Source organism: Tiliqua scincoides, chromosome 8, assembly GCF_035046505.1.
Source record: "Tiliqua scincoides isolate rTilSci1 chromosome 8, rTilSci1.hap2, whole genome shotgun sequence".
NCBI classification, from domain to species: Eukaryota; Metazoa; Chordata; class Lepidosauria; order Squamata; family Scincidae; genus Tiliqua; species Tiliqua scincoides.
In genome coordinates, this window is record NC_089828.1 from 49,742,822 (window position 1) to 49,756,580 (window position 13,759).

A 13,759-nucleotide genomic window follows, 5' to 3' on the forward strand; every position below is an offset into this window, starting at 1 on the left:
GCAGCTCGATTTATTTTTCTTTCCCTTGGACCCAGTTTTACACCCTTTTGGCCAAGAGCCTATGAAACTGATATCTCTTTAGGAAGATTTTCTTTCACTCTCTTACATCGTCTTCCGTCCTCGCTTCTCCTGCATTCCCTCTGCTTCCCCTTCTTTTATTTGTGCGCTGTAGATCCCCTAATATATCTCTCTTCTCTCCCCCCCCCCACGCGTGTGTGTGTCTGACAAAAAGGCCCTTTCCCCTCTTGTTTGTCTCTCCCTCCCCTTGGTGTGCGTCTCTCTCTCTCTCTCTCTCTCTCTCTCTGTCTGTCTCTTTTCTTTCTTGTCGGAGGCTGTGGGATAATGGCGTGTGGGTTGTGGCTGTGAGGATGAGTTCCTGCTTCGTGCCGAACGGGGCCAGCCTGGAAGATTGCCATTCCAACCTATTCTGTCTGGTAAGTAGCTACTTTTGGGGGGGGGGGCAGATCGCCAGAGATAACCAAGAGAGGAAGGGGGGAGGGAGGGAGACGAGATCGCCAAGAGAGGGGAGGGAAGGGGGGGAGGAGGAGGAGGAGGAGAAGGAGAGGAATGGAAGCAAAGCAGCCATTTTTAGCATTGCTTCTGCTGGAGGAGTCCTCTGGAGTAGGCCTTGCCAGGAATCGCCCTGCTCTCCTGTATGTCCCCTCTGCCTCCAAGGCTTCTGTCTTTCCCCTTTCCAGCTTTCTTTTACTCCATAGCATTCTTCACCTTCCACCCATTTTTCTGGGTTCACTCAACTTTCTTTTTCTGTCTCTTTCTCTTAAAGTAACATTATTTCTTGGATATTTTATCACAGTTTTGGTTGGCTCACTCTTGGTCTGCTGTTTCCCAGACTAACTTTGTGTGACTCCTTTTTGTTTCTCTGTCCCACTCCCCTAAAAGTGATGTCTGACTCAAATTGGAGATGAAATTCCCCTCTGGTTTCTTTGGAAAAACTGCAGTGTTATTTGGAGGTTACCATTGGTGTTAAAGAAATTGATGACCCTACAGTTTCATAACCTTGTCTTTGTACTGCCATAGAATTCACTCATATCCTTAATTCAGTTAGGATCCAGTTTGAACTTCCTAGCCAGGATGGATTTTATTCACCTCTCTCTGGATTTCTCTCAATTGAAATTTATAGCAAATTAATCAGCTGGTGGTGTTTAACCCTGAAAGTAAAATCTGTGCCAAAGCTTCTGTGTTTATGCATAGTAGAGTATAAGGAATCTAAGCAGTCTGTATCATCTGCAATATCACAGGTTACTGACTGTGTCTAGCCTACTGCTTGGGGAAACCCTGCCATTAAGGCTTAAGTTGTCCTCGTCCCCAACTGTTGCAAATTCTGTCACTTGACAGATAGTGGAAACTTCCTTGTTGGAATTTAAACACACCAAGAAAGTTATTGTGTGTATGGGGGGGGGGAGAGGAGAGGAGGTTGAGGATTGAGTGTAAAGAGTGGCATTCTATTAACAGCTGGGTGATGAAGTCAAATTCTCTGCCTACTTCTGCTTTCTTTAAAACTTACCTTATGTGGGCATCAAGAAATGCTATTGAAATGTGATCATTTTAAAAAGATTTCACGGGGGGGGGGGGAGAAATGATGACCAAGATTGGGTGCAATTTATATTTAAGGAAATGATTGTTGCCTTGAAGATGTAATGTCAAAGTACTTGTGGGGAGGGTGGGGGGCTCATTGGATGCTTGACAAAGAAACTGAATTATAAGTGAACAGACAGTTTTGAGGATTGGGGAAAAGAACACAGAAAGGCAAGTTAGAATAGTTAAGTTTATGTAGCAGAGCTACTTAAAACTGTTTACCTAGATTTTTCTTAATAATAACTTTTCAGTGGAAATATTATTTCTGCCTTTTAAAAACTTGTGAGATTCAGCTTTTACGCTACACCTTTGGTATTGAGTAATCTTTTTAATGAGAGGTTTATTGTTGAGGTATGTGTGTTGCATTTTTAACAGAGATGCAGACTCTCGGAATGTAGACTATATTGAACAATTTAAAATAGTCCACAAACTGACAGTATAATTCAAAACAAGCTGTAATCTTATGATTCTTTTAACTCCATTGGAGGAATCCAGCTCTGTTTCAAGTCAGTAATGAAGCTTCCACTCATCTGAATGGAGCAGGGTTGCAGTCATAACCACTAGGCTTGTCAGGCACTTGACATTTCAAAAACTGCTTTTTTGTAGTTATCACAATCTGTTTCAGTGAGGTGAGAGGAAAACATCTTGAGAAGTGACTAGAAATCCCTAGCTTTAGTAAATACCCAAATGCACCCAGTTCTTTAGTCTAATTTCTGTTGCATTTTTTCTTCAGGCCGATTTAACGGGAATTAAATGGAAACGATATGTATGGCAAGGCCCAACATCCGCCCCAATTCTCTTCCCTGTGACGGAAGAAGACCCCATTCTAAGCAGCTACAGTCGTTGTCTGAAGGCTGATGTTTTGAGTGTGTGGCGGCGTGATCAGAGGCCTGGTCGAAGAGAGTTGTGGATATTCTGGTGGGGCGATGACCCCAACTTTGCAGACCTAATTCATCATGACCTTTCAGGTAAGCATAGACAAATAGACCTCTGAGATCTTGTGTGGTAGTGTCACTCATTTGCCTTAACAGTTTCTTTTGGACTTGTTGGTAAACTGCTACCCTTGTCAGCTTAGTTTTCTTGAGATTTGAGTGATGAAGTGTATGTAATTGCATTTACTCACATTGTCATCTTCATTCCCTCTTCCCTTTTTTTCTCTCCCCATTTAAATAAAAAATAGATCAAAATATAATATTGTAAGCTCCTTGGGATAGGGGATCTGTTTCTTGTTTATGTTACACTGTAAGATTCCATCTGTAATAGTATATAAATAACAAAGCAGTGGCTTGGCATACGTTATAGGCCATGTGAAAACTGTTTGATTGGGCAATGTGGTGGTGGAGACTGTTCATTCATATATGTGGTTGGGTTGTGCTTTTGATAAAATGTTGCAAGTCTGGTGAGATGGCTTTGTTTACCCAACTGAAGAGTACTGTAGTTTTTATGCATTTGGAAAATCAGGTGAGAGTATTTGTGTTCAGTGTTTATGTCTGGCAGTGCTGCTGGTGTGGTGGCATCTGGCTCTGCAAGTCATAGTTTGTCTGGAGATAAATTCTCTATGCTTTTGTCAGGTGAAAATTGCTTGGGCCAGTAATATAGCTAGCTTAGAAAAAAGCCTTCACAGGTGCATCTAATCCCTAAATTGACTATTCTAAACAACCATCTTGAAGTATATTTAAACCAGTGGCTGCTAAACATGGAAGTGAATGTTAGGTGAAAGAGTTATTCCCCAATTATCATTTGTCCTTGAGAATTAAGCTGCTGTTTAATATGTCATGTTAATGAGTGTTTAGATACTGTACAAAAATGCAGTGATGTCCTGCCAGGCTAAGATAAAGGAATAGGAAGAGTGTGTGTGGTTGAAATGGCAGCAGATATTTTTGTTGTCAGTTGCCTTTGATGGATAAAGACAAGTTTTGTAGAAGTGGGTTTTGAGGAAAGTTTTTTGAAATGGTGGGGGATGGGAATGAACTGGCTTGGTGAATATGAATTACCTGACACTAGGCAGTGTCAAGAAAAGATCTAACCCAAATTTTGTTGGTTTAGCTAATTTTTACCTTGCTTTCATCCCAAAGGAGGGGCACTCAAGGTAGCTTACAACAATAAACCCTCTTCATATAAAAAATACACAGCTTTTCAACACATCCCATAGACCAGCAGCTGAGTCACACCTCTCCCCTCACCACACAATTGTGAAATAGCAATGGACAAACTCTGGCAACAAACCGTTACCACCCATCAGCTGCCCTTAGGAGCACAAGAGAAACAGGAAAGGGCATCTCCTGATTTGTGTTGAGCCCAGCTCTCACCTGGGTGCATATTAACAGTTGATGCTCTAAAATATATTGTCTATTATGGTGGTTGGGAAAGCAGAGGTGTTATGGAAATGAAATCTGTATGTTTGCATTTAAATGCCAGCTATGTACTAGTATGTTAACCTTTGTCCATTGGGTAAACATCTAGTAATATGAAGTACATTTGAGAATAGAAAAGAGGTTAAACAGAACAGTACAGTGGTTAAAAAAGTACAGAAAAGGTGAATTTGTGCTTGCCCAGGAGTCTGTTGCTCATTAAACTTAGGAAGTGATTTGTAATAGTGATTTCAGCCAATAGTAGACTTGAGGTTCAAGGTGTGAAAGCCTGACACCTTGGCACTCAGCACTTGAGAAGCCACCAATTTTCAGTAAGATCATATGCATAAAATTTGAATTTTGTGCTATTTCCTCTCTTCTCAAGTACTGTATAAGCCTTTGTTGCAGAGTGTCCTCTGAATTTGAAGACTTAAGTCTTTAAAATCTGTTAGTGCTTATTGTCTATACACCTAGCATGCCCTCTGTATTACTCAAAACTTTAGAAATATCCATGCAACAGTAATTAAGGTACATTGCATCTTTCTGTCACATCATTTCCTGTTAAAAGTTGGTGTAGTTACTAAGAGTGTGGGCTGTGAGTCAGGTACTCCTTCGTTCAGATTGTGACTCAGCTGTGATTTTGCTAGGTGGCCTTAGGGAAGCTTCTCAATTTTTAAGAACTTTTGGTGTGGAAAGCTCATATGTTAAGAATTGCAGATTTTTTTTATTAAAAATTGTAATTTGACCATTGCACTTTATTTAAAAGATTTATATTGTGTTTTTCTCCTATTCTCCCCCCCCCCAACTATAACAGGGTGCCTGTTACTATGGGGGTAATAATACTGTTCTGCCAGTCAGTTCTGTTGAAAGGATTACTTATTGAGGTAGAATGCATACAAAGCACACTTGAAGTGTGCTGGGCATCTTGGCAGGTCAAGTTTTAAACTGTAGACAGAAATAGTCAGTAAATATAAAAGTTGTACTATTGTAGACTTAGCAATAACTACTCAGTGGCTGTATGCCTGTACTATTCCTCTTTCCTACTTTAATGCTGTTTTTGTTTTTGTTTTTTGCCTACTGGAGGTTCCTTTTCCAGCTCAGGGTTGGCAGCAGGGGCAGAGTGTCTGCAGGGTTGTACTGCTTTTCAGCAGGCCGTTGCTTTCAATGCTGCATGCATGGTGGTAGCTTTTGCCATACTAGGATGGGGAGGGGAGTGAGAATGTGTGTAGTTGCTCCGTACTGTACAGAGTAACACAATGGAAACGGAGCATCTCGCTCTGTCTCTACTGCCAGTAGTTCTGACATCAATCGTGGGGTTACCAATTCATCTGGGAGCAATAGTTACTTGCCCTTGGTGATGCAAGTGTCACATTATCAGACAGTTTTGCTAATCTCCTTTTTTGTGCTTTAATGTTAAGTGTGCTTGTAAGCATAGGGCATGATCCAGGCAAAGTTAAGCACCTTTAAAATCATGAGGATGTGAAGTGAGACTCTTCACAGTTGGGGTTTCCAAACTGCAGCTGTACGGGAAAAGTATTTTGGATTCTGTTCTTGTACTTTTACCTGACTGGCTGGGAAAAAATAAAGCATTTTAATTCAGAACTTGTGCATTCAGTACTGTTAAGATAGTACACAGGCGCCATGCCTGATAAATGGCTGTGTTGGCACTTTTGTGTAGCTCCACTACATCCTTTGTAGTGCTTTTGTGCAGGCACAATTGCACTGCACCAGCAAGATCCAGCATGCCTACATTATGGCTTCTAGACAGATCTCTGGGATAGAACTGGTATGTATGTTGGACAATGTATTACTAGATGCTTGAGTTGTTATTATTATTAACAGTATTTATATACTGCTTTTCAGCAAAAAGTTCACAAAGCAGTTTACAGGGAGTAGAGCTTCACTGCTTTTTTCTGTTCTTATTTTTGAATACCAAATTTAATAAAATAGTAAGGTGATTTTCTTATACTCATAAAATAATATATAAAATCTGAATAGAGTAATGCAAACATGTTAGGTAAACTTACAAAATATAACAAATACCTGAGGAAAGACTGATAAAAAACAAATGAGTAATTTCTTTTTGGTTCTAAACTGTTGCTTTTTAAAAATATTTTGTTGCATGTTGCTTTTGTGTTTTATGGGGAAGTGACTAATGAGCTTTATAACTAAATCTTCAGCCCTATTGACATGGTGGGGTGCTTAAACTTCTACTGAAATCCAGTGAGACTTGAAAGTGCTTAACTTTGTCTGGATCTCTCTAGGATCTCTTTTGGTAATGATCATTTGTATTTTGAAAAGGGATGTCAGCTTGATTATGCCTCTTCAGCTAGATTGGAGGTTTGCTTTTTCTCATATGGTGGTGATATTTGTTTTAGTACTCTTGATTATTAAAATCACTGTGCCTTGATTTCAGTAATCTGAAATCTACAGCGTAGGTCAGTATTATTGTATCTGTGAGAAGGGGCTTAGACAGAGTGGGTTGCCTAAACCTACCTGGCAAGTTCATGAAAAAGATAAGATCTGAAATAGAAGCTTCTCAATCCCCAGCTCAGCCTTTTAGAAAGCTCGTATAGCCTAGATGCTGTGTACACAATAAAGAGGGGAAGAAGTTATAGTTGCCATGGTGCCAGTTGACTTGAAATAGTTGCACTAGTTCTATCAGGAATGCATTCACCATATGTGCAGCTATTCTGTAGGAAGGGATCTCCCTGTTTTGTGCAACAACAGCATGTTATGTGCTCTAGAATGCTTCAATTATTAACCTAAACAGATGTGGTTTGAAGTACTTGATTTAGCAAAACAAGGATGTGATTGCAATTGGTAGTCCTAGGACAGAGGGACATGTGCTTAATAGCAGTAACTTACTGAACAAGAACACTTTCAGTGTTCTATAGCTTCCTTATTTTGCCTTATAAGTTACCTCAGTAATTTGCATGGACCATCTTCTGTACTGCAGAGCTGTAACTTAGACCATAAACTTTTTTCCCCTCATAAACCTGTTTTTGTCCCTGATTGTTTCTGAGCAAAGGCCACCTGATGTGCAGGAGTATCTGTTTAAGCTTTGTATGTTGTTGCCTGCTAGAAATTAACCTGTTAGAAATTAAGCATCCAAAATGGATAAAGAGAATGTCTTTTACTGAGAGGGGAGAGTGTGGAGTATGCAAACTATGTAAAATGAAAGAACTCTTCATCTGGCAGAAGGGAAAGGTAGCTAAAATTATATATAAAATAAATATATATTAAATAAATAAAGGTAGGTGCAATATATATAAACATGAGAGGTGGTACCCAGATTTGTGTAGAAATGCAAATGGTGATAATGACTGGTTTATACGGCTTTTACTATTTGCTTACTGTTCTGAAAGGGGTAATTTATGCATGTGTATGCATGCACCCCCTTTTTTTTTCTTTTTCTTTTTTTGTTGTAGCGTCTTACTTCTGGAATGTTGCCCTGGAGGATCTTATAATGTTCAGGAGCAGGTTTTTTTTAAAGACAAGAGTGGGGTGAATTCCCATTTGTGTATGGTAGATGCTATAATATTTCTGGATCCCAACTACAATGCTGTAATATGGTAATCCATGGTCTCTATTTAACATTTTATAGCAACAGCCTTTAGTACCTTATGCTTTTTGGACCATTGTGAAATCAGCTATGTGTATCTATGAATACCAATAGTTTTTAGGTTCTTAGTACAAGCATCCTTGCCAATGAATCTGCTGCCTTGCCAGTGAGTCTTCAGAAGTTCATATGTCTTAGGTTGGGTTGCAACAGAGAACAGTTTCCTCAGTCTTGCTTGCAGCATCTTCCAAGGTTGTCCATCTTATCTTGAGTAGGTTCTGTCTTATAACTGTACTATATTGCAGGGAAGTACAATGCACATGTTTCTAATGGTTTTCCAATACAATTCTTAACCTTAAAGACTTTGGTCTTTATGACTTCATTAGTGGTTGGGGATATCTAACCTCACATTCCACTCAATACATCTAGTTTAAAAACTGCTATGGACCATTAACGGTGTTAGTTTGAATTAGCTCTCGAAGAAAATAGTGAATATGTTCAGAAGTAGTTATGCAGAAGTGTCTTCTAGGAAAGTGGGCTACACCTTCTACATAGAAAATCTAGTTTCACCCTAGATTTCTGGTCAGAAAGAAGTCTTGAAGCAAACCTTTGAGACTTGAAGGATGAGTGGAAGATCAAGGCTCTTGCTGACACATTCTACTTTGTCAGACCCCCTGCTTCACTATGTCCTTCTAATTGCTGATTTGTGACATTTTCTCGATTGTGTGCATGCTTGCTCGTTCTGTGGCTTTAAAGCTTGTTGTAAACTGCGGTGAATGCCTCCTATGGAAGGAGAAGAAATACTTTAAGCAAATAAAAAGCAAAAATTTGTCTGGAGTGCCTTGAATTGTAAATCGCAGTTCTAGATGAACTTGTAATATTAAGGTTTCTAGTTGTAGTTGTCCTTCAGGTATAGACACCATAGTGAATAGTGGGTTCCATTGAACCCTACAGTTCAGCTTGTTGTACGTATTGCACTCCTGATAAACCAGAAGCCAGTTTCTTTGTTAGTATTTTATTGTGTGAATTGTGTGGTTTAAATTGCGTTAAAACTGGAATCCTGAACTTGCTTGTTAGTGAGTAAGCCTCATTGAACAGGGTAGGACTTGGTTCTTAGTAAACATGCATAGATTACACTCCAAAAATTTTGACCTGCACACTCCCCTTTTTTTGGGGGGGGGGGGATGGTATTCAATTAGCATTATATTTCCGTAGCTCAGCTTCTATAACTATATTTTCTTTTCCATAAACTTTTGTATTTAAATTCCCTAACATCTACCCAACAATGATATGGTTCAGAATATGTGCACTTTTGCAGTAGCTATAACTTTTTCTTCCAAATATATTTTCTAGAATTCTGAAGCTCCATTCTGCTTTGCTCATGTTGAAAACTGGTAGCAATATAATGTAGTGTCAGTGCTTATTTTGAAAGGGAAAAGTCAAAGTCTGAGCTTACATTCTTAGAAGGTTGTGGGATGACAGGGCAGACTTCTTCAAAGGAATAATTATAAAGTCTCAGACCTACTTGGATACTGAGTTCTGGCTTTGCTTTGGAGCGTGAAATGGTTCTTCTGTGGCCACAGATTCTTGGTTGCAGTAACATTTTTGGCAATGGCCATTTCTGCCAGTTTCTGTTGGTTGTAGCTTTTTAGTAATTGCTTAAATCAGTGGTTTCAAGCTTTCTACCTTCAGGGAACAATTTCCATATTGATTTGCCTGTCGTAGAATATCTGTGCATGATGAAAGATTCTGAGTGCACCTTGTTGGCTTGCATGGTGTGGTACTCGCATTGCTGCATTGTTCTGTGGAAGCTCAGAGTATAGCCCTATAGGTAGTGGTTTTTGTTTCCAGTGAGTAACGTAGGATTACAGACCAAGTCTTACTGAACACAATGGACTTTCTTCTGAGTAAAATAACACCATTTTCAAACACCTCTTCCTACAGCACACTTGCAAGTCTCTTGTGGCTGTGCATTGTAGAAGTGGATTAGTTCTGGTGGGCAAACAGTCTTTCATGAAAGTTTGTCCATCATTACTGATCATCTGATTGAGAAACCTCTGGGGAACCGTGGTATTTTTTTTGAACATTGTTTAAAAACTGCTGGATTAAAGAATGCCTTGCATCTGGAAATAGTCTCTGTTGCAAACCTGTAGTGAAGAATTTGAGATACTATATCCTTCAAGAGGCTTTTCATCACTCACTGGTTCTCTTGGCAAGATCTTTCCTGAAGCAAACAGTATGATCATTGATGTTTTATGACAGCCAATTGTATGCTTCCCTGTTTTGTGGACACTGGACCTTCTCTTGAAGGGATTGCTTGGATGATCTTGTCAGCAGACTGCATTGGCTATTGGCATCAAGCCTGGCATAACGATTGCTTTTTACTCAGTAAGAGTTTACCCCTTGCTTTGCTCCATTGGTTTAAGGGGATTTGTTTCCAAGGCAGGTTGGATTGGTTGAAGAATCTTGATATGTCTCTCTTACAGACAACCATTTACTAGATGTAATATGAAAATTACCTCTTCAGCTGTGCAGCTGGCTCTTTGCTATGGTATTATTTTTATCTTATGACGGCCTCACAACAGCAGTACATATCCCTAGTGACAATGGAAGTTCAATTATTGTAATTCCTCCCCTGCAGGGCTTAAAGTAGGACATCTCCTTTGCTTGCAGTCTGTTAGGAAAGCAACAGTGTGCCTGATAGGTGCAGTAGCAGTTGCGTCACACTTTCTCTGTTCCTCATGCTTTGTTGTCTTATAAAGGCTGTTTGTATTCTGTGCTAGTGATAAAATTATGCAAATAGAATAGATTTGCAAGTGCATGCATAATTTAGTTTAAAGCCTGAATTTTGAAAATGGCCATTTCCAGTTAAAAGGAGCTCTGGCATTTGGATGGGAAAGATCCCTGGTTGAACACAGAGCTGCTACCAGTTTGAGTAGAAAGTATTGGGTTAGATTGGCCAGTGGTCTGACTTGATATAAGGCACCTTCATATAGGCTTTTGGGCTTTGACTCTCACTGAGTGATCATTGTCACAATGTTGTAGTCTGTTACGCTCATGCACAAATCCTACTGAGTTGAATAGTAATGTGAATAACTGTACAGCTTTACAGTCCGTCTCATACCCTGAGCAACCTCAAAGGATGACTGAGGAAAAATGAGAGAAATTGGGAAGTGCTTCTTACTGTACAAAATGCTACTCAAATAAGTGAGAATATTAAAAATGGAAGTGTGATCATGCAACTACGTTAAGGCCACTGACATGATTCAACTAAAAATATTTCTGTAGGTGGAGTAGGAAAGAAGATTAGAACAGTTGATGAGAAACATCCATAGTTCAAGCTGTCTTGAAAGGATAGTCTTCAGAATTGTCTGAAATAATATGTACCGTTTTGCTTTTCCATACAGAATAAGTGAGCTTCTCCAGTGTGGAAGACAATTTTATGAAATCCATGCTCATTTTGTCAGTTAGTTATAGCACCTTGGTTTGGGTCACTGGTCTGCTTGCTTTTGGATATTAGGCTTCTGTGAACCTTGTTGTTAGCTATTTCCTAACTCCCTTTTAATTCTTATGTTCTTAATTATCTGCTTCTTGTACAGGGAAATGCTTATCAAAATATGTGGTTTTTTAAAACTAAAGATCTGTTCCTTTGTATATATCTTTAAGTCATGATATACAGGGTGAACCAAAAGTAGGTGGACAGTAGGTAGAATAGGGTTTGTGTTAGGGTTATAACGATGGTGTTCATTATAACTATGGCATTTGTGTTATATTAAATTATATTTAATTGTATTAGTAAATATAACTGTATATGTAATCTCAAAATAAATGTTATCATTTACTGTCCACTTACTTTTGGTTCACCCTGTATTTCCACCCATATAACTTTTTCCTTTCTCTGTCGCTAGGATCTTTTTGCCTGTTAAAGTTCAAGGTATCATATTCTTTGGCAATGTCTTGGCCTCATGCAGAGACATGTTCTGTGCAGCAAAACGGTTCTTTTCAAAGTGTTGCTTCAGTGCCTTTTGCGCAACCATTCCTCAGAATTTCTTTATTTGTGGTTTTTATCTTGCTACTTGATATGCATAAAAGCTAGAAGGTGCTGTTTATGAACTCTTTCCAGGCCTTTGCTGTGCCAGCAATAAATTGTCCATTATTTGTTTCTGTACTGTGAAAATGGGTACAAGCTGGCAAACATGGACTTTGGGTTTGTGGCTTGATAATCTTGTTGTCTTACTTAGTGCTGATTTGATAAGCGCTTTCTTGTATCTGGTACCTCTTTCCTGGGTACTAAGTTAACAGTGTAGTTCATGAATGAGGTGTGTCTATAGATGGAGGCTTTTAATGGCAACGTGTGATGTAAGGACTGGAACTCATGTATACGTTACTGGACAAAAGTGCAATTTAGATATACACGCTACATCAGGAGTTTAGGGTGACCAAGAAGGCATTTTCAGTGGCTTTCCCTTTTAAAATTGTCTTTTTGGGGTTTTACTAGTCTTCTGGTAGTGATGACATTATTCTTATTAAAGCTTGTTTTGTGGCTAGGGATACAGTAAGACAGGTAACTCAAAGCATTCCTCAGAGGTTCAGATAAGATTAAAATATCCTGCAAAAACACTTCATAAATGACAGTTTGCACATACTTTATTTACTGTATTTCTATTCTGCCTTTCTCTCCCAGAGGGGATCCAGAGCAGCTTTGTACTTGATGGGAAGTGATCCTAAGAACCCTCTGTGTTGCTACCTATATTTTTTTGGGGAGGGGGGGAGATCTCCTAGATGACAAAGAATTGTATTTGACAAAAAAGCCTTTGCATAGTTGAATCTGTTAATGGGGACAAAAGTTGTTAGATAAAGCTGAATGTGTATTGCTATTCGGTCTTGTTGTAAGAATAGGCTCTATGCTGTGTTGAAGCCAGTTGGCGCCATTTTCTGTTTGTTGAGTGAGGCTTGATCATCTCAGTTATGAAACTGAAGTGCTCTTAATGCCTACTTCCGCAGCTGTAAATACTCTTTGCTAACTCGGTTACTTTCCAACAGCTTTTCATTTCACACTTATTTGATAACCATTGGAGTGGTTGCTACAGTATTAGTATTTGTGCAATAAGTTTTTTTTTTTTTTTGCAACTGTAATTTTTTTGTTAAGGCTCATTCTTTGCTGTGGATGCTGGCCTCTGAATATTCAGCATGGAGACAGTTTGAGGGGCATTTCCCCTAACCATATGTAGTTAAATTATTTGTGAAATGTTAATATTCCAAATAGACTTTCTATTGCTTAGGACTTGCTGTTGCACATATGTTTCTATGCCATGTGTCTTGGTTAATAATTAGTATTTTCCACAATGTACAGATGTCATTCTTGTATCACTACTTTAATCAAAAGTTTCTATTTGTTGTTCCTTTGGAATGTATAATGCAGTTTTCTTAGATAATACAGTAGATCTGTACACTAAAACTACTGCATCTTAATGTAAATCATGAATTGATTCAACTCCTTGGATTCATGGTTTTAATTGGTGTACTTCAGTCTAAAAACTTCTGTGGCATGGTGCAGATATAATACTTCTCAGTCATTCACTCAGGGTTAAGAGATGGAGAACACTCCGCAGAATTTAGTTAACTCCTTTCTCTTTTTGTGAATTTCTTCTGTCACTTTCAGATGCAACTATGGTGCCGCTTTACATCTTTACTTATATTTCCAATACCTATGATTAGTAATGAACTGTGATTTGAAATCAGTTTGCAGATTAAATTTTGAGCTGCTAATGGTTTGAGAGTGGCAGTGTAGGTGTACCATGGCTTGGTCCAGAAATGGAAACAGGATCATGAAATTTGTGTACAAGAGAAGATGGGAGGGAGCACTTAAGTTCACAGTCAGTTCTTGATTCTTTAACCATGGTTTGTTGATCTGGTAGCATTATGCCTGCAACAAGTCTGTGTTAATACACAATGATTGCCAACTGTAGTAGTTTTGCTTTGGAATAGCTGGTTACTGCATCACTTGCTTACATTGAGCCTTATTTGGAGGGTTGGCTGATACATAAAGTATGTATCATATCCCTATATGGCTTGGGACTGGGGCAGCTTCAGGATTGCCAGCTCCCATACAGTCCAACTTGTTTCCTTAGGTCATCTGGCAGGACCCTGCTAACATCTCCATTTGAGGAGAATGGGATATTGTCAAAAAACAGGGTCTTCTCTGTTGTGATGTTACACCTCTGGAGCATGCTTTCAGAGGGTTTTTAAT

At 39.0% G+C, this 13,759-nt stretch overlaps 1 protein-coding gene across 1 annotated transcript in view; it reads left to right on the forward strand.

Moving 5' to 3' along the window:
* Positions 1-285: 285 nt before the first annotated feature.
* MED13 (mediator complex subunit 13) overlaps positions 286-13,759 on the forward strand; it is a 130,328-nt gene continuing 116,854 nt past the window's right edge. The window contains exons 1-2 of the mRNA XM_066635020.1: positions 286-434; positions 2,330-2,564. Of these exons, the coding sequence (XP_066491117.1) occupies positions 369-434; positions 2,330-2,564 (301 nt within the window). The 5' untranslated portion in view covers positions 286-368. The remainder of the gene's footprint in view (positions 435-2,329; positions 2,565-13,759) is intronic.